This window comes from Peromyscus eremicus, chromosome 11 (assembly GCF_949786415.1).
Source record: "Peromyscus eremicus chromosome 11, PerEre_H2_v1, whole genome shotgun sequence".
NCBI classification, from domain to species: Eukaryota; Metazoa; Chordata; class Mammalia; order Rodentia; family Cricetidae; genus Peromyscus; species Peromyscus eremicus.
Window position 1 is genome coordinate 39557318 of NC_081427.1, and position 24950 is coordinate 39582267.

Below are 24950 nucleotides of genomic sequence, written 5' to 3' on the forward strand. Positions count from 1 at the left end.
AGCCACCCTGTGTGGTCATGGGAACTGACGACAAGGAGAGGGAATAAGCCCTCCTCACTAAAATGGGAGTGAGCGCTGTCTGCCTTTTCATAGAAAGAGCCAGCCATTCTAACAGAACATTTTTGACTATTCAAAGCCATTGGGCCAAGGTCCGTCAGGCAATCTTAAGTTTGAACAATGAATTGGTGGCTAAGTGACAATACAAAAAAAAACCCCACTACATATGGAAAAACACTCTCCACATATTCCAGCGAAGTATAATGCCGAACAAAATCACTGAGAGAAAAATACTGATGGAAAACGACATTGACAAGGGAGGCTGGTTGCCACTAAAACAGTGAGCCCAAGGAGGCACAGGATGGGTGAGGCAGGAGCATGGATGACAGGAGGACTGGTCCCTCCCTACTCAGCAGATCCAAAGACAAAAGCCTAATAAGACATTGAGCTGATTTTACTCTCCAATAAATTAACAATAAATTAATTTACAGCCTTTGGGAAATGTGTCTATAATTCTCTAAAATACATACGTACTATGAAAGCAATAAGTCCAGATTTGGGAAGGAGTAATTGGACAAAATTAATATTTGAAAAGGATGGCTTTGTAATTTTCTCCATGTGGTCCTGGAAAACTGTTATCTCTGCTGCCGGAGCAGCACAGCCCAAGACATGGCACCCTGCCCACAAGATCACAATAGCCGAGATGCAATTTACTGGCTTGGTGGGGAAGGAAAGAGGCTGGCTGTCATAAACCTCAAAGCCAGAACACTTTGCTGTCTTAATGACTCTAAATGATCGCAACAAGCGGTGGAATGAAAATCACTCAATTAGCTGTGAGCGGGACTTGGACGCCATCAGCGTGTTTTGTGGAATTTGAGGCTTACTTTGTTCACGGGTTCTTGGAAAGGGACAGTATCATCTCCAAATTTGTAAGAGAGCTTTCACGCAATTTGAGTCTGACGGTTGTCTTCTCTGTGGATGTCTATGTTTAATTCTTCAGGAGACGTGATTTTTTGCAAAAGTGTCTGCGGGTTAGCTTTACCCCCTTAGGACTCGATGCTGAAAAACAAGGCGGGCCACTTGCTTATCTTGGTAGGCAGACATGACATGGATTGAAAAAATAGTGAATTTATTCTGGGCTAAGAAAATAATGGTGGGCGATGGCATCACAAATATTTCCTTGCAATTATTTTGCCAAAGTATATTAAGCATAAGGCAGTCAAGATTTTTCATACGCTATTTTTTCCCCACGAGCACTGATAAAAAATGGTTATTTCTGTTTATCCATCGCAAGCAAAGAAACTATGTGTTTTAGACACAAACGACGCAGTTTAATCTCACCACATGGCCCTGGCAGGTAGAGAGCCAAGGACAAATTAATTCCTTCGGTTGAAGGAAGAGGTGAAAGAGCACTCAGCCATCAACTGCCCACAATGTCCCTTTTGAACACTTGGCAGGTCACTTGGCTAGAATGTGAGTAGAAAAGCTGATCTAGGAAGTCGAGTTGTAATTAGTTGTAATTTGGTAAGCTACACAGGGCAAAACAGCTCTGAACTTTTTATGTAACTGAAATTACTTCTTGAGTACTGTCTTTTTTTTTTTTTTTTTTTTTTTTAAACCCCACTACATTGAAGAGGCCTGATGAAGGCACGTATGTGCTAATCGGGATCCTCATGGGGGATTTCGGATGAAAGTTTCCCACTCCATTAACACAGAGCCTGAGGCAAGGGTTGCTGCACCCACTGAGCAGACCCCAGTCCAAGTGACATGTTTTCTGTCATCCCCTCCACCTCCATAGCTGGTCACCACCATTTCTACTTTCCAAATGTTCTAAAGCTGCTAGGTGGTAAATCTGAGGTATTCTAAGATGCCTGGGAACTGAGCAGGGTGCCGTTTGATAGAGGCTATGAACTTTAGGCTGCGCCAAAGCCTATCCATCATTGCACGTGGAAAAGGAATAGGTGTGTGGAGGGGACAAAGCAGGAAGGCGAGCGTCTTCCATTTCTCAAGTCACAAGAAAAAAAAACAAAAGTTTATTTCTGAACATATAAACTAACCCAGATTGGAACGTTTTCAGTTTTAATGTGGGTATGTGGTGTATGGTGTGCGCGTACGTGTGTTTGTGTGTGTTTGCATGCACATGAGTGTGCACACGCTTTAACCCACACTTGTGCACGCAGAGGTCAGAGCAGGATGTCCCACGTCTTCCTCTCTCACTCTCCACGTTATCGCCTTCAGGCAGGTCTCTCCCTGAACCAAGGCCTACCATTTGGCTAGGCTTGCTGACAATGAACTCCCGGGGGTCACTGTCTCTCCCTTCTCAATGCTGGGGTTACAGGAACATTCAGCCATACCCAGCCTTTTATGTGGGTGCTGGGGATTTGAACCCGGGTCCTCACGCTTGCACAGCCAGTGCTCTTACCCCTGTGCCGTCTCCCTATCCCTGGAATGCGTTCAGATTAGTGACCATTAATACTGTATGAATGGGTGACGCTTCTTTCTGTCTTGATACAAACTGAACATTGTATTGTTCTCTGATCTTGCTTTTTCGTCAAAGCATGCACTATAGTTTGTATCTGAAACGTCCCCCAAAGACCCGTGTGTTAAAGGTTTTGTTCCCTGGTTTTGGTGCTATCGGGGCGAGGGGGTGGAACCTTGAAGAGGAAGAGAGATCATTAAGGGTATGTCCGGTGATAGGGATGTGCCCTTAAAGGGGATATTGCAAACTTTGCCCCTATACCCTTTCCTCTCTCTCTCTCTTTGCTTCCAGACCTGCAGGACGTGAGCATTTCTCTACCTTGTGCGTCTCACAAGCCCCAGTGCAAGTGCCAGCTGACAATGGACCGAAGCCTCAGGATCTATGAGCCAAAGGAAACCTGTTCCCCTCTAAGGTGACTCTTCATACATATTGTGTCACACCATCGGAAAGCCGGTGAGCATGTGTGTGTGTGTGTGTGTGTGTGCGCGCATGTGTGTTTCAGAAAACAAGATGCACACTGAAACATCAAAATAAGCTATGACCCCGAAAGAACCAGAGTTCGTATATTGGGTTTTTTTTGTTTTGTTTTTTCGAGAAAGGGTTTCTCTGTGTAGCTTTGCGCCTTTTCCTGGAACTCACTTGGTAGTCCAGGCTGGCCTCGAACTCACAGAGATCTGCCTGGCTCTGCCTCCCGAGTGCTGGGATTAAAGGCATGCGCCACTATATGGTTTTGTTTTTGTTTTTGTTTTTATTCCTCCGGGGTTTCCTTTGTATTCTCTTCTCCTTTAGAAAGCACATTATTGACTTTCTTTACGACGGTCGACGGTTGAGGTGGAAAGAGAGACAAGGTCTTCAGAGTGACAGGCGTAGATAGTTAACCCTGTACGCCCCTGAAACGTCTCTGCAGTAGCTCTCCACTGCTCCCCTCCCACCACACCCTCTTGCTCCAACTGTCACGACTGTCACATGACAGCCCTTGGAGATCCCCATCCTCAGGTCTCCCTGTTCCTCCAGCCTGAGCTCTGGCCGAGGGTGGAAAACTCAGACCCTGCCTGAGCTCTCTTCTATTTCCTTAGCCCTCTCCTCTCATCATCCCTGAGGGAAATGTGTTTGAGAACACCGGGAACTGAAAGGAAAGAAGAAGTGGGCCATAAGGTAAGGCAAATGTCACTCTCCTCTGACGACCTTATTTCCATTCATTAAATGACTGTAGCACATCAGGGCAAACGCCAGCCAGTTCCAGTGTAGCAGACAATTGCCTCCCCCTGGGAAACTCGCCTTTTAAATTTGAGGAGTAGAAAGGGACTTTTCACATATCCAAGAACAGAAAGCTAGTCTGCCTTAGCCACCATCTAATTAGTGTTTGCTACCCCTAGGATGTCCGGTCGCCTCCCCATCCATCTTGAATAGCAGCTGGACTTTCTCAGTCATTTTGACGCCGGTTTGCAGAGCTCCTCATTCAAATTCTCCAGTGTGGTCTATCCAGGCCACCTTAAACAACTGCTCCATGGTGATCCCTCCCTAAGGGACAGCTAATGTAGCCTGTGTGACTGACCCCACTGATCCTCATACCCCACCTGAACCATGCAGGTAGGTCACATGACCACCTCGAAGTCACCACGTGGCCTCCTAGAACATATTCCTGTCTGATTTAAAGTTACCCACTCAACCTCCACTTGGAAAAGGTGCTTGGACAGCACTGGATCCAATGGAAGCATTGGCCCTTGAGTTCTCTCTTTCTCTGTGTGCTTCCTGACTTTGTATGTCTATGGCCTTTGGGTGGGCCTGATACCCCTAGGATGCATAAGTAATACAATGTTTCTAGCATGCATCTCTCCTGATCATTCGAAGAATGCTCTCCATCTCAATGAACCTCAATTAAGTGTGGGGAACACGCTATGCATTTTATATCTATTACTATCTTATCCACATTTAACCACCCAGGAGAAAGCCATGGCTAATTCATAGGAGCCTGACCTAGAATCCAGAGCCCTGGCTCTGCTATCAATAGGCTGTGTGTGAACACAAGTGCTGTATAGGTCTGAGTGTCCAGGTGGAGAGGAATAATACAATGGTAGGCTATGAAAAGTGCTTCGTACATGATGTATATGAATGTGGTTTCAATGATCATTGCTATGACTCTTCCCATTTTAAATATAACAAAACATAGGTTTAACAGCTATGTGATTTGCCCTAAGTCAGAAGGGTAACCTAGCTCTCCTGGGTTTGTGCCAAGGAACTTCTGCCCAGTCACAAGCAGTCACCAGTAGGTCTCTGATACCTAAATGATAAACTCTCCCCATACCACACAACAAAGGCACCAGATAGCTGGTGGGTGGAAATTATACGAATGATAGACATATCTGAGATGATGTTTTAGGGAGAAAGGAATTATTACATCAGGCGTGTGCCTTGTGTACACAGCCAGACACAGACTTTGTATAAAACCCTACCGATGATACAACAATTTCTTTTTTGTCCTTCGAGTCTAAGTATTCAACCAGACCTCTGGAATGGCAGGTGCATGTTCACCCGAGGGAAGCACCACGGGAAGGAAGAGCCAAACACTGCCTGTGTTCTATTTGATACAACTCCTCTCTCTGTCCCCTTGATCTGTGGAACAGCATGGGTTGTTTCCACCCTGTAGCCTGCCCCTGTGTCCGCAGGGAGAACAGTCTCAGACACGCCTGTGCAGCTCTGAGCTCCCACACGACACTTCTCTTGCTGTGGCTCACACTTGTCATGGATGACAGGGTTTCCTGGATACCAACTATCTGTTCACAAAGGCAGAAAGAATTAGAAAGGGCAGGGAAGACATTACAATCTGAAAGTAACTAGATTTTATTCAATCAAGACTTGGCTTGCCCAGAACCTTATATTTGGCTTGATGCATTAATTTCTTATTTACAAATGTGTTCTATTGTAAAGGTAGTTTGTTTCTGGAGAAAAATATACTCTGGCTTTCAGTCATATACATTGTTTTTAGTTTGTATCTTAGTGCACCATGGTGGTTAGACCATTGTTCCAAACATTCAGTGCCTCCTCTCTGTGTTTATCCAGCACACCGAGAGCGGGCTACCTCATGTGGCCTTCTTTGGCCAATGAAATGTGACTACAAATGACATTCTAGAGCACAGGCTGCAGAGTTATCCCCATGTCTCACCATTGCGCTGCCCTTTGCTGTCGTCAGCATAGTGACTAGAGCGAGCGAGGCTGTTCCATTCCCTAGATCCTGAAACAAAGAAGACATATGTGGACAGCAGATTTCCAGAGCCACCCCACAGCTGCCATACGATGCAAGCGAGGAGAACCTTTTTGTTATAATAAAACCACTGGGACTTGGGGGTTTATTGTGATTGCAGCAAAAGCTACTTAATTCTAGCTACCATACTCTCTAACACTTATGTAGATCATATTGATGTTAATCTAAAATCCCACATATTCGCTATCAAAAGCTGCTGACAATAATACTTAAAATGACCAGTCATTTTTTACAAGAACTAGAGGCAATATACTCTTATAGGAATAATATCATTCTTGTTAGTATTCAGAAGGCGAACTGGCCGTAGGCATGTTTTGATGCTTCTGGGCACGTCTTAATTCCCCTAACAATGGAGTTTTCATTCTAGGTGTTTGTTCTGTGCCCTGGAGAAATCTGCCGACCACAGACACTACACTTCTTCTTTTCAGTGTCACACTGGAAGCTTAGGCTAGCCTCATCATCCACTCCCTCAATTGCACACGCACAAAGACAAGTGAAAAGCAAAAGCCAAGTGAAAAGCAAAAGCCAAGTCTGATCTCGTCATCCAGAAAGAGCTCAAAGGTTAAGAACCCTTGCTGTTTCCTCTAAATGTGATTTGAGATTTAAAAAAATTCATTAGTGGCCCAAAGCTGTAACCAAATAAATTGTCAGACTCAGTATTTCAAGACAAAAGGAGGTTGACGAATGACAAGCCAGAGGAATGCTTAAAGAATTCTATTTGGGAATGTCACTTTTAGAAAATGAAATAACATAGAAACAGACATGTCTGCTCCACCCAATTCCTGGCTGGGAGGCCAAAACAATTTTTAGTACTTATTCATTTCAATAGGAAGCTATGTAAACCATGGGTCTGGTAACAGAGTACCAGTGAAGTTCAAAACACCCTGGATACAAATTACATATACACACAATTATAATATAGTAAATGAAGTATAACATATTAAATATAAATATACATTTACACATACTTTGGATTTCCTCTTAAAGAACGCGCCCCCAAAAGGATTTATTTATTTATTTATTTATTTATTTATTTATTTATTTATTTATTTTTGTTTTTCGAGATAGGGTTTCACTGTGTGGCCCTGACTGTCCTGGAACTCAGTCTGTAGACTGGGCTGGCCTCGAACTCTCAAACTCAAGAGATCCACCTTTCTCTGCCTCCCAAGTGCTGGGATTAAAGGCGTGTGCCACCACTACCCAGCTATTGGGCTATTTATTTCTAAGTGTGTGTGTGTGTGTGTGTGTGTGTGTGTGTGTGTGTGTGTATGTGTGTAGTGCATGTGAATGCAGGTACAGGTGGAGCTCCCAAGAGAGGAAGCTGGATCTCTTGGATCTGGAGTTATAGGGTGTTGTGAGCCACCTGACAGTGAGACTTGAACTTGGGTCTTCCACAAGAGCAGTACTTGCTCTTAACTGCCGAGTCATCTCCCCAGCCCCAAGTACTTTTTCTCATTTGTCACTTTCAGAGTCTAAATTAGCATCGTGTTTCCGACAACGGTTTCTCATGTTACGTTCCCTACAAAGATTCCTGTTTGAAATGAAATGAGCTGTCTGTGTCGTGGCCCACGTCTAGTTGGCTCAGCAGGATGAGAGGAAATGATGGGTCCTCCCTGCTCAGCCCCCACAGCCCATCTCAGTGTCAGGACGGGGACGTCAGGACTCACCAGACGTTGGGTAAAAACGGAAACGTCCTCTGTGCGGTTGTCAGAGTTCATCTTCAGTAGCCTCCCAAGTCTAGGGGGACTGACAACTGTAAAGGTTATCGTTCCGTTTCCTGCCTTGTCATCGCTGGTCACGGCTCTCAGGGCGTGAGACGAAAGTGCCTTCGTGGAACCTAAAATTCAAATACGCATCTAAGTACGAAGCACACAAAGGTGACCGGCTCCTCAAACAGTCTCTCTAGACTTCTGAGAACTGCCTGGAGAACGCACCGATATGAATGGGAGTGCTAGCTATTATCCAAAACTGGACAATGGGGGGCGGGTAGTGATCCCTGGGATATCTTCTCATGGACGTGACTTGCTCCTGAACCCTAGGAAAAACCAGCTTCTCAGAGCTTCTCCTCCAGCCAAGGCCTGGCATCTGTCTGATTCCCTAGAGAAAAGAGTCCGTGCCAAGGCCTCTGCGGCTCAGCCCTGGGCATGTAAAGAGAGATCTGATTGTGTGGTGCTGGGAACCCAAGAGACTGTGGGTCCTAGGAGGGTGGAGCTCGCCTCCTAAGTAAGTATGAGGAAGCTCCCTGGCCTGCATCAAAGGCCATGCGAATGTCAGGGTTTGGGGCACTGAAAGACCATCCTCGTAGGATGGAAGGTCTGACTGCTCAAAGCTTTCTTTGGGACCAGAATCTTCCCACATTTCTTGTTCTAACCTTCTCAAAAGGGCTTTAGCATGAGTCCTCTGCACAGTAGCCCTTGGAGTAGGTACTTTGTAAATGACTTTTGAGTTTTATCCAATAATATTAGTAAATAATAGCTATTTATGATAATATTATAGCTATATAATAATAAAATAATTATTTATCCAATAATAATCAAGCCTCCTAAATGACATCCAGTTTTGCTCTCCTTCCTTAGCCTTTGTGGTCTTGGATAGGAAGGGCCACCATATTTGATATTTAAAACCACATTAGGCATTTGATAATTCCAAGGAGAAGGCAGCTCTGGGTCTGGATAACTTCCAAATTTGCAAGGACTGTTCTGAGTCCTCATTATGGAGGCGTCATTCAAAACACTGGAACACACACACACACACACACACACACACACACACACACACACAAATAAACAAACGTAATTTAAAAGGTTTTCAGAAAGAAAATGTGATATGTCTACACAGTATAATAGTAAACCCTCCAGCATATACTACGAATTCCTTCTCCTTTCTTTCAGTTCCTCCTACAAGGGACAGAAGAGCCACTGACGTCATTTCCTTTCTTTCTTTTGTGACCGGAGGTGCAGAATTCAGGAGAATTTGGTCCTTTGCTGATGAACTGCTTGACTCTGGACTTACAGAAGCTTGCCTCTACAGCATTACCACAATACTTTCTGGGTTAATCTCTCCAACACTAGAGACCAACATTCCTTGAACAAGAGCCAAGTACAATTTGGATAAACAAAAAAAATCTACAGCCTAAGGCCACAGTATATTCCACCATGCCACCACTGAAGTTAAACAAACAAACTCTATGGTAGAATTCAATGTGAAAAATGCTTACAAAACCTCGTCTTGAAGAGTCAGTCACAGAGAAGGCAACAGAACCCATGCCAATTAAATACATACGAACACCTCCCATATATACATATATATATTCATGTTAAATCCACATAGATCTATATATGTATTCAAAATGTATGCAGTAAAATAAGACAAACTGAAACATTAAAATAAAATACAATAAAAATATGTTTTAATTTTACTTAGCTCACAAAAAATGTTTCACTTAGAGTAACTATTAAAAACTGATATTCAAATTTGGCAAAGCATAGAAGGTATAGTTAGTCTTAAAACATTCCCATTCTATGCACTCTTAATTATTTTGGCTTGCCATGCATATTTTATAAGTGTCAAGCCAAGGCTGAGTGTGCAAAGTTGCTAACACAGAAACTTCCAAAGTCTGATGTGCTGCAGAGGAAGTGCAAATGGTACAGTATGAACCAGATGTGAATTCAATTTCTTTTTTTTTCTTTTTTCTTTTTTTTTTGAATTCAATTTCTTAAAGGCTGAAATTTTTTTTTTTTTTGGTTGTTACTAACTTACACCAGGTAGCAATACTTCCCCAACCAAAGGGATTAAAGTGTGTAACATTGCTACGTAATTGTTGTGACTATTAACTTGCTGCACATTTTTTTGGTTGTGCATGTCAATATAGCAGTAATGCTTAGGAAACAAAATAAACACCTACCCTGATGTCCCTTTCTCGGGGAACTGACATTCTATAAGAGAATGCTGGCCTACACATAAGGAGAGGGGACACTTGATACGAGCTCGAGATTTGGGGTCAGAATTGCTATGCTCCCTGGAGAGCTTAAGACTTCTGTAAGCTCTGAGACACTGAGACCTCCTGAGTCTCCTATCCTTCAGCTGCCAACGGGGATGTTCAGAAGTTGTGTTGTTATATACTATTTCACTCAAAATTTGTATAATAACCCAATGTAGTAATTCAAAATGTAAGCATCAGTAGCTGAATGTCCAGCCTATAATAGGAGTAGATTTTCTACTCCTGCAATACCTCTAACGCAAATCATGCTTCTACAAAAACAACTGACTTTCCCCTGGGATTTTAGAATATGGAAGTTCTGACCACATGGTTCTGCAATGGCTGACATCGAACATCTTACATCATTCCCAGAGGCAAGATACAGCGTGCCTCCTTGCCCTTGACGGGACACGGCATAACATGATGAGGATGGGACCTTTCAAGGAAGATACGGAACGTGGCATCTATCATCACCTTACAGCTTCCCACACAGCAGCTGGGACAAAAAGCCCTCAGGGGACCGCTGAAGGCGCCATGCTGAGCAAGGTTAGGTGGGTCCCTGGAAAGGGGACAAGGTGACAAAACCACAGGAATCATGTCCATGCTAGGTAACTCTGACATACAACTGGTTGTCCCTGCTACTTGGGAAAGCTAACACAGGAAAAACAGTGGGACCAGGTGGGCCATGAGGTCCACCGGAACTCTGGGACTTCTGATTCCAGTTAGGAGCTTGCATTGAACATCACCACCACTCAAGAGAGGTGGGTATGAAGACTCCTTCTTCCTCCTGGCAGAGCTAGAACAGGAAACAAGGCAGGGTGGAGACGTGGCGACTAAGACAATCAACTGAGCCAACAGGGCAGGGAGGGTTTGTGAGAGAGGCCAGCATCTGAGTTCCAGCAGTGAGCTCTTGAGACAAGCAGGGGCTGTGTAGACGCAAGACTTGCTAGACAGAGAAACAGTCACCAGGACTGTGGCCAGTAACACACACAAAGCTGTAAAAACTCGACGTTTTACATGATCTTCTGAAGGTCAAACAGGAATTTGGCCGCTTTAATATATTTTTCTTTCCGGCTACACTGATTCAGTAAAACATTCACCAGAAACTCAGAAGTGTCGGAGCTACGGTGTTTCTGTCTTTCCTCTAATACAACTGTCATTAATTATTAAACCAGACTTTGCTGAGCTACATGAAAGGTACTTAATCTTTTGCAGCAGCCACAATTACCCTAGTTTTGGAATTTTAAAAATAGATTACCATGTTTTTCTGATTACTAAAATGTGGCTGATTATTTGTTTTTTTAAAACACTAAATGACTTCCTAATTGCCTCGGGGGCAGGGGGGAAATGGTAGACGTTTCATACTTATCCGGAGAGAAAATTTACAGAGCATGGAAAAATCAAGTTTTATAACAGAAGAAGCATGGGTGACAGATCCCTTGCTGCATTTGGAAAGGTTTCTCTCTGCAAAGTTAAAAGCTGAGGACAACTGAGAACTTAGAAATGAACCTTTAAGGGTGGGGCCGCAGCTCAGTGGTGAGGGCTGGCCTAGTTTCAACCCTCAGCATTACCACCATCACAATGAAAATTAACGAAACATTCCAGCAGTTACTGTAAATAATAATAATAATAATAATAATAGTAATAATAATAATAGCAAACCAAGTGTCATTTTCCTTGAAGTCTGTTACGGAAGCAGGAGGGTTTGCTCCAGCCCCTGCCGCCAATTTGTATTTTCTCCTTAAGTCACAGAGCCCACCAACTTCCCAAGGATATGTTACCTAACTCATAAGTACTGAAATATGGGTGCAGTGTCCAGCCCTGTGATCCCAGGCTAGAGCACTAGCCACCCGGCGGCTCACAACCATCTGTAACCCCAGTTCCAGGGGACCTGACGCCTTGCTCTGACCTCTGCAGGCATAGGCATGAACAGGGTGCACAGACATACATGCAGGCAAAACACTCATACACCTAAAATAAAAGAAATACATCTAAAAAAATGTTTTTAATAAGCCAGGCCCATTCCAGAGACTCCCATTCAACTTGTATAAAGTTAGAAGCAGGCACTGCTGTTTTGGGGATTGCTGGCTAGCTGGACCACAATAAATCAAGTCATTGGTGTCCTTCTCCATCTATGTTTGATTGCTAATGTCTGTCCTTTAAATAGGTTATGAGGCACAGGACTGCTCTGGCCTTTCCTTCTTCCCAACATTCAGGCCATGTTGAGATGTTATTGTTTCCACCTCAGTGCTTTTGTGGAAATAACAAATTCCAGCTTTTTTTTTTCTCTCTTTATTTTTTTACCCTTGCTATTGGGTAAATCTTTCCCCTTTCCTAAGAGCGTTGGCCAGAGTGGTTCACAGCTCCTTCTGTACCAGCCTGCTTTAGGTTATTGGCAAACAGTCACTCAAAGCCAGCACTAAGGGAAAACACTGGCAAGCCCTGGGTGCTGCAGACGACCTTCCGATTCAAAATCCATGCTGTGTGAAGAAAGTCAAAGGACATAGGGAAGGCTCTGAGTTCAGTTCCCAGCACCGTGTACCCGGGGCATGGTAGTGCAAGCCTCTAATTCCAGCACTTGGGAGGCAGAGGCAGGAAGATCAGAAGTGCAAGGTCACATGCAGCTGCTACACAGTGAGTTCAAGACCAGCCTGGGCTACAGCAGATGGAGCTCCAAATGCCTGAATAATAGAGCTCTGGGGTCTGTAAGGAGAGAAGGAGAGTAAACTACACAGACAGGAAAGACAGCCCCTTCCATGACCCCTTCCCACCGTTCTTCTCAGCCCTTCCTTCTCCAGGGAAGAGGCAGAGGGAAAGACAGAAGGATTGAGTGTGCCAGCCTTGCTGCTGTAAAATTTCTGCTGGGGATTCTGTTGGGGGGTAGAGGACTTAAGAGATGTTGCTAGAGTCACTCCACAGTGAGGGGCATCACTTTGTGCCATCCAAGTGGGTTTTCTGAATAGATAGGAAAACACTTAACCCCTCCCCTCCCCAACACTCTCTAAGCCTCTTACCTGGGAAGATGCTCAATCCTCTGTTGACTTCTAAGCTAATGATCAGAGCTCTGGCCGTGACGCTGAAGATTTGCCGCGGTGCAAAATTCAAACCGTCAGTCACCTGGAAATTAAAGCCTCCTGACATTGCTCCTTCAAAAGAAGAAGATACACTCTGGTCAGTTTGATTATCCTGAAAAACGTCACCTACCTCCACGCTCTCTCCCTCCATGGTTCCCTGCAAGTAAGTCATAGCAAGTTTTGCAATGTGTTAATTAGCCACTGAGCTCACTGAATCAAACGCTGCTGCATGCCACATACATTTGGATCCACAACAGAGAGCCCAGAGGACTGTGGTCCCATAGACTGCATCACCCAGAGATGTCACAGCCTGCTTAGGATGTTCCATGATGTTTGCATACTGATGAAATCATTTCTCAGTGTGTCCCTGACTTTAAGTGACACTGGATTGTATTATTGACAAGAAACAAAGTTAAGACACATCAATAAAGGTTAAAATGCAGATTCCCTTGACCTCTGACATAGTAAAAACAAAGCACAGATGTGACCACTGAGAAATTTTTGAAAATAAAAAAAATACTCATCACCTGTATTTGTTTTGAAAGCAATCCATATCAGTGAAGTAATATATGTCTATAACCACATAAATAATTCTTGGAATGTTAAGAGAGCTCTATACTGAAAATCAAAACTTAAGGGAAGGGAATTTTTAGCATCCTGCAACTACTACAAACAGTTACACTTTTAGTGACCTATGCAGAAGAGAAGGTAGGAAGACCGCAGCTCAACCCTGCACAAAGAACTGTGGGCAACTAGGAAATGCTGAGAGCAGGAGAAATAGGCTTTCCCAGGGAAGAGCACACTGATTGGCTACCCAATGCCAAACAGCCAACCCTTAACACACACACACACACACACACACACACACACACACACACACACACACACGCATATGTAACAATGAAAAAAGAGGCCATAAATTTGAAAGAGAGTTGGGAAGGGTACATGGGAGCTTTGGGAGGGAGGAAAGGAAAGGGCAGGGGGATAGTATATAATTATATTATAATCTCAAAAGATAAGAGAAATTAACAAACAAATATCCATGTCAAGCTAACCATATTCTGAGTGGAAAGAGAAGGGAAAGGAATGACCGGGCCTCACTTTCATTAAGGATCTGCATGCAGATCACACTCCTACACTGTCAGGGACTAGGAATGCCGTAAAGTGGAAAATCGACTTATGTACATCACTGAAATGGAGATGGACCAGCATCGACCCAGATCCCCAGGGTGCTTTACCAGTCTGACTCACAAGGCAGCAGGCAAGACCTCTATGCAGGGAGACTGGGGGGCCACATTCCCATCACTCTTTGAAAATGTCCATCTAGCAGTAAATTAAAAGCCTACAAGCCCTTACAGAATGTGCTAGGTAGAAATGTGTCTTTGCTGCCCAGGGGGAAATAAGGCAAGGAATGAAGGCTGTATGGTCAGACTGCAACTAGGTATGGGTACTCCCTTAGTAACACAGATTGACACGAGGTAGGTGGATACTTAACATCTTTTAAGTCGTAGCTAAGCAGAGCTTACTAGGAAGCCCCGAAACCTCACTAGAATGTTCACAGGTGGTGGGTTTTTTGTTTTTTGTTTTTTTGTTTTTAACCAACATGTTCATAAGTCACCATTAAAGAGCCAGAGACTGGGAAAGAAAAGGGCACTGAGTGTGTCGAACTCCTAACAGGGCTCACAACCAACTGTTTTGCATTTATTTGCTCTCCTGGAAATAGCTTTTCAAAGTTGTATTTAGTGAAACACAGAATTAAAGAGAGAATGCCTTCTATCACTAGGAATTCTGAAAGTACCTTATGAATCCAGAAATAAAATAGGGACAGAACCGGAGGAATTTCATCAAAACGAATACAAAATGTTACACAGTGTGAAACCTAACACTAAGTAGATCAAAGAAGACCAGGAAGGAAGCGACACATAGGGTGATCTGTAGACTTTCTATGGCAGGGCTCGGAGTTTTCCCAAAGGTACTTTCAGGAGGGCAAGTGATGGAGAGCCCCTGGCTGCCCACATCTTCCCTGTATCAAACGACTTGCGTTGTTGTATGGACTGGCGAATTCAATTACAGCAGAGCACTCTGCAAATGTAAGATGCTAAGCGAGATTAATTAAACCTTCTCCTTTGTTTGGGGCTGGTGATAGATGGATGGACAGCTGGTTTCAGCAACAGAGGCATCTGCAGCTGGGCTCCAGTCCTTTGAGAGTGAGCTTGTCTCAATGTCCACTTAGGAAAGAGAATGAATTAGCCCTCGCCTTATCCTGGCCCCAACGTCCCTTTTCTTCTTCTTCTTCTTTTTTTAGAAGTTATTTTCTCTTATCTACTAAAAGCAAATATTGACCTGGTAGCTGACAAGTCAATCAACCCAGAGAGCTCAGGGTTGTTTCCATCCATCACTGCAAATGGTAACCCCGTCCTCCTCTGACCCGCCATGCCCTTCAGTGGAGAAAGACCCGCTTCAGGGGCAGGCCAAGCTGAGTCTTTCTGAACTGTAGGTCTCTTCATCTCATAAATAAGGTCATGACTCTGTGTGGCTCAGAGGACTAGGAGCACTTGTGCATCGACACGTTCAGTGTGACGGTGTCTCCTGCGCTGCCTGTCTGTGGCCACCACATGAGAGCGAGCATCCACATGCTAAACTGTGTTCAGATTCTTGGGGGAGTGTTAAGTGCACAGATCATCAGGGCATCATTACCTCTGAATTTAGAGGGTGTCTTCGCTTCCTTGTCTTTATTATATTCTCAAAGAAGACAGTTTAAACTAACTGGGGAAAGAGTGAGATTTAAGCTTTCAGGTTATGCATTCCTGGATCGAGATCCTTCCCTCTCCAGCTGCTGCCCATCCTGGTCCACTGACAAGGACAGACTTATAACAAAGCCACGCCATCCTGGCAGAGTTCCTGGGCCAACTTTCCAGTAAATGTCGTCGGTATTGATTCACTGAATGACTAACAGGAAGCAAAAAGGGCCTCCAACCAACATCAGGATCTCATAAAGACAGTGACAGCCATTCACTCATGAATACAATGCTTGTACAAAAACTGCTTTGTTCACTCACGCATCCTCAGCATCTAGAATGGTACTACCTGACACACAGTTGGTGTTCAAAATTATTTGTTCAAGAAAGTTGTATTTATGAAGCACCTATACTATGTTCTAGTCAACGTTTGGGTGGGGGGTGAGGATACCAGAAAGTCTGCTCTTTCTTAGAACGCTTGCACTGCCATGGGGAAGGGAGATAAAAAGCAGAGATCTAACTCAACCTACACTAGTCTCACAGACAGGGCAAGAGTGGAGAGTCACAGAGAGATGCTGCGCCATGGGGTGGAATAGGCTCTCATGGAAGGTAACTGACCTTCCATGCCCTCCTGAGTAAGCCTCAAGGGAGGCACGGGCAGGCTCTAGTGATTTTATTAGCTTTTCTAAACATGTCCTTTAGAAACCTCCAGGGCTTGGGAAGTTTCTCCATCCTGTGCTCTTCAGTCAGCAATTCTGAGGTTCGACAGCCCACATCACTCGCTGCTCAGAACACAGCTACTTGACCCTGCTCTGCGACTTACCAGAGTGTACGAACACCAGCTGACCCTCATCGATTTGCGCCTGAGTGAAGTTCTGGACGCTTCTGCCGGGAACGGACTTGAGAGCCAGGTGCCCGTTGCTGGGAGGAGTGACCCAGTAGACCAAGTCCTGTGGGGAAGAGTCCCCATCTTCTGCACAAAGGTCATCTCTGGTCATCTCAGTGACAGAATTCACCCACACCTTAAAGAGAAGAGAACCGATTTCAGTCCACGCACATAGTCAGGACCCGGGGCCCCATTGGAAAAGATTAAAAAACAAACAAACAAAAAAAAAAACTAAGCCAGTTCACCGGAATTTTTAAAGAATGGAGTTGCTTTTTTAAATTTTAATTGTATGCATATAGGTGTTTTACCTGCATGTGTGTCTATGTGACACATACATGTCCCGGTGCCAGCAATTTAGATGAAAAGTATTCACTAACGATGTACTCAACGTTAATTACTCAACAGTGCATATGCACTGATGTAAATATCTAACTGTAGAGCCAATGGTTACAAAGCACCCTGTGTGCCGAACCAACACTAAATACACCACACGAATCTCAGCTAATGCAGCATCTGCTTCATTAGGTTGGTTTGAGAATATCTACACATTGCTTTCAGCAGCTAATAGTCTCACCAGCTTTTAAACAGTCGGGGAGGAGAAACACACATTGCACATTTGTTATTCCCTTACTCTTCCTGTCTTACAGGAAAACAAGGGCCTGGGTTCTTTGTTCTCGTGCGGTCTGCCGTACTGATGGTTCATATCTGTAACCATAGCCGAGAAACATGGCTGCTTTCCTCTGTTAAAATCTATGTGCATTGCCTAAACATCTCTCTCTGTCTCTTGCTCTCTCTCACTCTCTCCTCACACCCATCTCTTCCACACTCTGTGTGTGTGTGTTCAGGTGTGTGTGTATGCATATTCATGTGTATGCAGGCACACACACGTGTGTGTGTGTGTGTGTGTGTGTGTGTGTGTGTGTGTGCACATGCCTGTGGAGACCAGAGGAAAACCTCATGCATCTTTCTTCAGGGCCATGCACTTTGTCTGTTTTTTAGCAAAGTCTCTCACTGGGACCTGGGGCTCACGGATTAGCTCAGGCTAACTGTCCAGAGAGCTCCACAGATCTGCCCATCTTTACGTCGCCAGCACTGAGATTACAAATGCATCACCGTGACTGGGGTTTTTATGTGGATACTGGGGATCAAAGCCAGGTCCTCACACATGCATGGTAAACACTTTACTGACTGTACTTAAGCATCTTAACAGCTCACCAAATTTATTGTTCATCTACCATGTGCCACCAAGTATTTTGGACACTTGGACTGTATCAGTGACTGAAACGAAGGAGTCACGTCCTTGTGGAACCTGCACTTCAGCAGAGGGCACAGAAGGACACAGAGAAGAGGCAACAAGCACAGTAGGAAGTGAACAATGCAGTGAGTTATAACATCACTACACCATGAAAAAGATAAAGTGAGGGGATTCTGGGATCTGGAGGAAGGCCGAATGGGATGAAAGAGAGGCCATGCATATATGTGCATATTCAGGCATGGGAGAAGAAGTTGGTGCAGGGCAACACTGGCGTTAGCTCAGGAGTAGGAGGGGTGGTGAAGAGGCCATTGTGGCAGGAAGAAAAGAAGCAAGATAAAGGAGAAAAGGAGATGTTTCAAGACAGAAGAGATGGCCAAATATGCACTGTCAAAATGTCAGCTTGTCCTCAAGGGCAGGGGGAGAATTCAAGCAGAGTCCTGACCTGGTACCTGAAGTATCCAACCAGTCTGGTTTCATGTTGTGATGGTCTGTAGAGGCAGGGAAACCTGCCAGTGGGTGACTACAAGGACCCCAGAAAGAAGGACAGAAGGAAGGCTTCAAGCACAGCGCGACGGGAAGGGGTCTGGTTCTGGGAGTCTGCTGAGGGTGCGCATGAGAATTACAGGGGGAGAAAAGTGGGGGGCTGATGGCATGTTTGGGGCCTTGCCAGTGAGAAGGGGACATTCCCACATTGAAAGGTGGACAGCTTCACGGGGGGGGGGGTGGGGGGGGGGGGAGACTGCGGAGATCAGGAGTTCCCTGTTGAGTCTAAAATGATTTGGACACTGAGTCTCATCAGGTGGAACCGGAATGCCAGAGTTTCTAGGCTCAGGGAGTCATATGATAGGGTGATTTGAATAAGAATGGCCCCCATAACCTCATATATTTGAATGCTTAATTACAGGGAGTAGAACCCCTTGATAGGATTAGGAGGACTAGGAGGTGTGGCCTTGTTGGAGGAAGTGTATCATTGGGGGTGGGCTTTGAGGTTTCAAAAGCCCACACCAGGCCCAATTGCTTTCTCTGCCTCCAACTTACAGATCATATGTAAGCCCACAGCTACTGTTCCAGCACCACGCCTGCCTACCTGCTGCCATGCTCCCAGCCATGATGGCCATGGACTCACCCTCTGAAATTGTAAGCAAGCTCCCAGTTAAATGTTTTCTTTTGTAAGTTTCCTTGGTCATGGTGTCTCTTCACAGCAATAGAAAAGCAACTAAGACAGTTACTGACTTGAAGATCAACTCATGTCAATAGCAACAACACTGCTCAAAATTCAAATGCTTATATTAAAACTATTTGTGTTAAAAAACACTGGGTTTTGTGTTTGTCCAGTGACAGTCGGGGTTCAAGTCGCTGTCTTGGTACTTACTAGCAATGTAACCTTTCCACATCTCTTAATTTCTCTGGGTCCTAATTTCTTCATCAGTAACAAGGAATGACGGGGTGATTATGTATGCTGGGTGATTTGATTTATGTATTTAGCACAACTTTACCTGACACAGCAAGTCTTCAATAAATACTAGCTTTGTGTTACCCATTTTCTTCAAACGTGATTTGGTTGTGGTGCTCAGTGACAAATCCAGATTCTTTTATGTGCCAAACAAGTGTCCCATCGCTGAAGATACACACTCAGCCCAAACACTAGATTTATTTTTATGTATGCATGCCTGTGTCTATACACACATATATGTGTGCAGGTACCCTAGCCGGCCAGCAGAGGGACTCTTATCTACTGAACCTAGAGTTACAGGCCGTTTTGAGCTGCGCCATGTGGATGGATGCTGGAAACCAAACCCCAGGCTGAAAGAGCAGCAAGTGCTCCCAACCAGCAAGCCATCCTGTGGGACACTCTTCAACAGCACTCAAGAGTGTCCCTGCTGTGGTGACATCACCAAGGTTATTTCCTAACCACACACTTCCTAGTCTGCTTAATGCCACAGCATCCATGATGGGATGAGGAGGTCACCTGTTAAAAATTGCGATTACTGATGGGTTCTCTCCCGCTGTTTGGAACACACTCGTTTTTTTTTTTTTTGTTTTTTTTGTTTTTTTTTTTTTTTTTCTTTGCGCCTTTCCTGGAACTCACTTGGTAGTCCAGGCTGGCCTCGAACTCACAGAGATCTGCCTGGCTCTGCCTCCCGAGTGCTGGGATTAAAGGCATGCGCCACCACCGCCCGGCTCAACTTTTTAATGTCTACTAAAACCACAAAATTAATGGAGTATTCAAATGACAAGATGTTGGCCTTCATTTAACTTGTGGAAAGGCTGCAGTTTCTATAAAATATGTAAGTCAGCGTGTTTAATGAAATACCATGCCCAGTCATTCCTGTTTCAGGCTTTACATTTTAAAATCATTCCATGTGGCTTATTTTTATTTCCTCAGGAATGAAAACTGATTTGGGAATGTGCTACCATTTCTCTTCCTATGATTTGTAGACACTCATTTTTTCCAATCAAAGCACAGACGAGCCGCCAGAGCACATTTTTCCACCCTAGTCCCTCTACGGCTACACGGTGCTTTCCCCCTCTCACGTCTGGAATATACCATCTTCCAAAACAAATGGAAAACCTGTCCCTTAAAACAAACACTCCCTCAGGTCTTCATTTCTACTCATATCCAATGTAGGTCAATCAGCAGCCCCAATGCTTCCAGGGCAGCTTGGTTCGGTGCCCAGCATTGGGACATAGTAACTTCAGACAGGTAGGGGAAAGGACATTGATGACCTCGGACTTGAATTCAGATCTGAAAGTGATCCAAGGTTCAAAAAATAACTACCTGAAAGACAACAACACTCAACCCTGGGGCATGCCATCCAAATTCACCTTAGCGTGTAAGAAGTATGGTTGACCTATGGGCAAACCTATTGGTTCTAGTTATGACCCAATGCCATTCAAGTTGTGATACCGACATTCAAAGACCCCGACCTTTGTTTCGGATCTCAGGGGAGTTGTGGAAAATGTTCTGAACTCGCTGCCCTTCTGTGTGGCGCTCCAGGACGGCAAGTGACTCTTAGCCTTTCCTTCTTCCACTGTGCCCAGTTGTGAAGCTCCTTTCAGTGACAAGGACTGGCCAAAAACAAACAAGCTGGGCCAGGGTGGAGCTAGCTCTGAGGGAGAATTCTTGGCTAGCACACCCCGGGCCCTGCGTTCAATCCCTAGCACCATCCAAAGCCAAGCCAAGCCAAACAAACAGCAAATTAACTAAATGGTTCTATTTTTAGAGTAAAAAGAAGGCAAAGCACTATAGTATTACACTACAGTGGTATAGAAACTTGGAAAATGAAGAAATGAAGCCCCCTTGTGGACAGAATTTTATGTGGCCTGTTTTTTTTTTTTTTTTTTTTAAATCACTAGTTATGCTTAGACACAAAAAGCACTTTTAGGGACCGACTTCAGAGCCACTCGGGATGGCCTGACTCTGAGTCTGGGTTGTCAAAACACAAATGATCCCACACACTACCAAACGGGCTTAGCGACAGAACTGAAAGGCTGGTGGTTTCGGGATGTATCTTGTTACTGCAGAAGAAATGCATTCCTTGAAATGCTGAGTTAGAGAAGGTCATGGTTGGACTTGGGCTCTGAACTCCCATCCGGAGTCCAGGATGCCATGGGGACTCTAGTCTCCCAACCTTCACGGCCTTCTCCAAAGCAGACTCCAGGTGGACATTCTTGCTATCACAGACCCTGACAAGAGTAAGAAGCATAAGGCCATGTCAGATCACCTGAAGGAGGTCAGAAATGACATAAAATCTGGGCCAGGGAGATGGCCCTGCAGGTAAAGGCAGCTGCTGTCAAACCTGAGGCCCCGAGTGTGATCCCTGGGACCTACAATGGAGAAGAAAAGAATCAACTCCCTGCAAGTTGTCCTCTGACCCCAACACTTGTGTTTGGTGCACATGTGTGCCCCCCTCCATGCCCCAAAATAACAAATGTGATTTAAGAAAGAAGAAAAAAAGAAGGAAAGAAACGTGAATCTGAAGGCCTTGTGGGAGCCACATTTTGCCTCTGTCCTAGATTCTGTCTCTGTCTAACTTTGTTATTTGGACAAGTCATGTCCATCTACTGCCTACACCCCACCCCTACTCCCTGCAGCCCAGGCCCATGCACACACTAGAGGAGTAACCTCCTCCTAACCCACTCCCCAGCCCATCACCTCCTGCAGCCCAGGCCCATGCACACATTAGAGGAGTAACCTCTTCCTAACCCACTCCCCAGCACATCACCTCCTGCAGCCCAGGCCCATGCACACATTAGAGGAGTAACCTCCTCTTAACCCACTCCCCAGCACATCACCTCCTGCAGCCCAGGCCCATGCACACATTAGAGGAGTAACCTCCTCCTAACCCACTCCCCAGCCCATCACCTCCTGCAGCCCAGGCCCATGCACACATTAGAGGAGTAACCTCCTCCTAACCCACTCCCCAGCCCATCACCTCCTGCAGCCCAGGCCCATGCACACATTAGAGGAGTAACCTCTTCCTAACCCACTCCCCAGCACATCACCTCCTGCAGCCCAGGCCCATGCACACATTAGAGGAGTAACCTCTTCCTAACCCACTTCCCCAGCCCATCACTTCAACTCTCACATTTAATTCCATGTTCCTGGGAAGCTGCGAGCTTTTCCTACTTCCTCCCAGTCCTTAGGGTCCTTCACTGTAACTGTGAAGAAGAACCAATAGTGCTTGGCCATCATGATCTCAAGCTCTTAACCTAAGTCTCTCTCTCTCTCTCTCTCTCTCTCTCTCTCTCTCTCTCTCTCTCTCTCTCTCTCTCTCTCTCTCTGTCTGTCTTAGCTAAGAGTTCTTGACCAACACCAGGCATAGAATAAATACTTCAGAAGTATTAGCTACCGCTGTGACTGGGAAGTGGCCATTCTCTTCACCAATGAACTGCTCTGAGATACAGAGAAGAAACGTCACTGTCAGAAATGATCCTCTAAATTTGGGAAGAATTAGTCACATATTTGCTCCTGGACAATGTACTCTTGTAGCTGTTATTTTAATTTAGTGCATACACTCTTCATATTCACTTCCCACACTGTTGACAGGCCCAACAATAATTCTTTAGTATTATTGGCAATGGATTCATGGAACTCCCTGCAATATGACCAAGACACTTAGCCTTTCCATGCTAATTTGCCATTGTGACTAGACAGTCTAGTGGGAAAGACAGAAATATTTTGAAAACAAAAATAATTGGGGGCAGAAAATAATAGCAAATCTTAGATTCTATGAACTGCCTAGACAGGCTTTCTATGTTAATAAGGCCAATCCTGGCTGCTTACTGGCTCCTTTTCTAGTTGAAATTAGATTGAGATTGATAGTATGTATTAATATTGTGCTGTAAAACTTCAATAAACAAACTACATTGTTCTAAAACTTCAGGCAACTTTATTCACTCTGTGTGTGTGTGTGTGTGTGTGTGTGTGTGTGTGTGTGTGTGTGTGACCTCAACTCTACCCCTTTTACTTGGGATATTTAAATTCTTGTCATTTGTTATTTTGACTCCTTTGTGACTATGGCTTTGGATGACCACAACAGTCCATAAAGTGAGCTGTCCGGATTTGAACGAAGATACCAATTGTTCACCATCCCATCCTACTTCCTAGCTGGGAAGGGCAAATCCGTGTGGAGGGGCAATGAGCAGGTGGAGTTAACTTGGCTGGCAGAGGTGGAATGATGAACAGTCATAAGGAATCTTCAAAGGTGAGGACAGCAAGCAGGCTTCCCTGCCTGGAAGACAGAGGACTCTTAATGTAGTAAACTTGGGCAGCATTTGGAGAGTAGGCTGTGGGTGATTAGAGGTGGTAGCAACTTTGTCATAACCCTATGGTATCAGTTTCTAGGAGTTCAGGATTAGTGATTTCAACAGATAAACCCCTAAAACTCAACTCATAAAAGGCCAAGTTTCAGGACTCGATGATGGCTCAGTCGTAAAGTGCATGCCACACAGGCATGGGCCCTGGACAATCCTCAACGCTCACATAAAAAGTCATGTCTGTCTGGCATGTGCCTTTAATCCCAGCACTGGAGGTAAAGACTGGGTACTCCCTAGTGCTTACAGGCCAGTCAGGCCAGCCCAACTGTGAGCTTCAGTCCAGTGAAAGACTGTCTCAAAAAACAATGAGGTGGGAACTTGGTTGAAGAAGATACCCAATGTCAACCTATATTCTCCATATATATGTGCATATCCACTAAATGCATGTGTATATATGTATATATATGTATGTATGTATGCATGTATATATATATACACACACACAAAGGTCATGTTTTCCCAGAAACAGAAAGAGGGAGAAAGAGGGAAGGAGGGGCATTGTTCATCCATATCAACACATCTGGCTTTGATAGTTCCATAGCTTGCAATGCCTTTCAATTATTCAAAGTAGTTAATACATTTTACACACCAACCCTGTGTGTGTGTGTGTGTGAGAGAGAGAGAGAGAGAGGGAGGGAGGGAGAGAAACAAGGTATTTTGGTACTGAAGATTCCATTTCATTTAACATATTTTTTTAAAGTACTGATTTGGAACCATAGAACCTGTAACTTGCAGATCATTCCCACAATGGGTGGCAGGTGTGGACTCTGAGCTCAGACTACCTAGGCTCAAATCCCACTTTTACTAATTGTATGGTATTTGTCAAGTGACTTAACCTTTCACTGCCTCAAATATTTATTGTAACCCTCCTTTAATTTCAAGAATTATTGAAAGAATTAAATAAGAAATTATAAATCAGTGATACATTTATAGCTGGGCCTGACTCATGAAGAGGGGAGGGGCTTGCAAATGTTGTCTGCTTCCCAGTCTTTTCTCTGGAAACAAAAGAAAAAAAACTGCATCATACTGGGGGGGGGGGCGGTTCTTATGCTCAGAAATCAACTCTCAACATGGCGCTGATATTTATCCTTCTCTTTTTCCCACAAGTTCTTCCCACCACTCCAAGTTCTTCATGGCAGGCTTACTTCAGACTGCTCACCTTTGTTCTGGAATACTCCTTGACTAAGAAGGCTCCTCCCTCTACTGTGCATACAAACAAATCCTCTCACAACCCCAGCCCTACGTCCAGAAGAGTTCATAGGAGTGAATGGCAGACTCATCTCCTTAGAGAGGTCCACTTGTGGCCTGGCCCTTGGCTGGTACCTGAGACTGTTAGCCAGTTTTCTACACTGACTTAAACGTCCCCCAAATGGTAACAGGGGTTCACGCTGTCTAAACCATTGTGGGAGACTCCTCCTTTTCTCCTGGGGGCCTGGGATTTGTTCTTACCAGGCAGAAGG

At 44.7% G+C, this 24950-nt stretch overlaps 1 protein-coding gene across 1 annotated transcript in view; it reads right to left on the minus strand.

The window, feature by feature from the left end:
- The window catches only part of LOC131922030 (chondroitin sulfate proteoglycan 4-like), a 52388-nt gene that overhangs the window by 10689 nt on the left and 16749 nt on the right, over nucleotides 1-24950 (minus strand). Inside the window, exons 6-8 of the mRNA XM_059276756.1 lie at nucleotides 16353-16551; nucleotides 12732-12863; nucleotides 7406-7575 (exon numbers count right to left, since the gene is read on the minus strand). Coding sequence (XP_059132739.1) covers nucleotides 7406-7575; nucleotides 12732-12863; nucleotides 16353-16551 — 501 coding nt within the window. The remainder of the gene's footprint in view (nucleotides 1-7405; nucleotides 7576-12731; nucleotides 12864-16352; nucleotides 16552-24950) is intronic.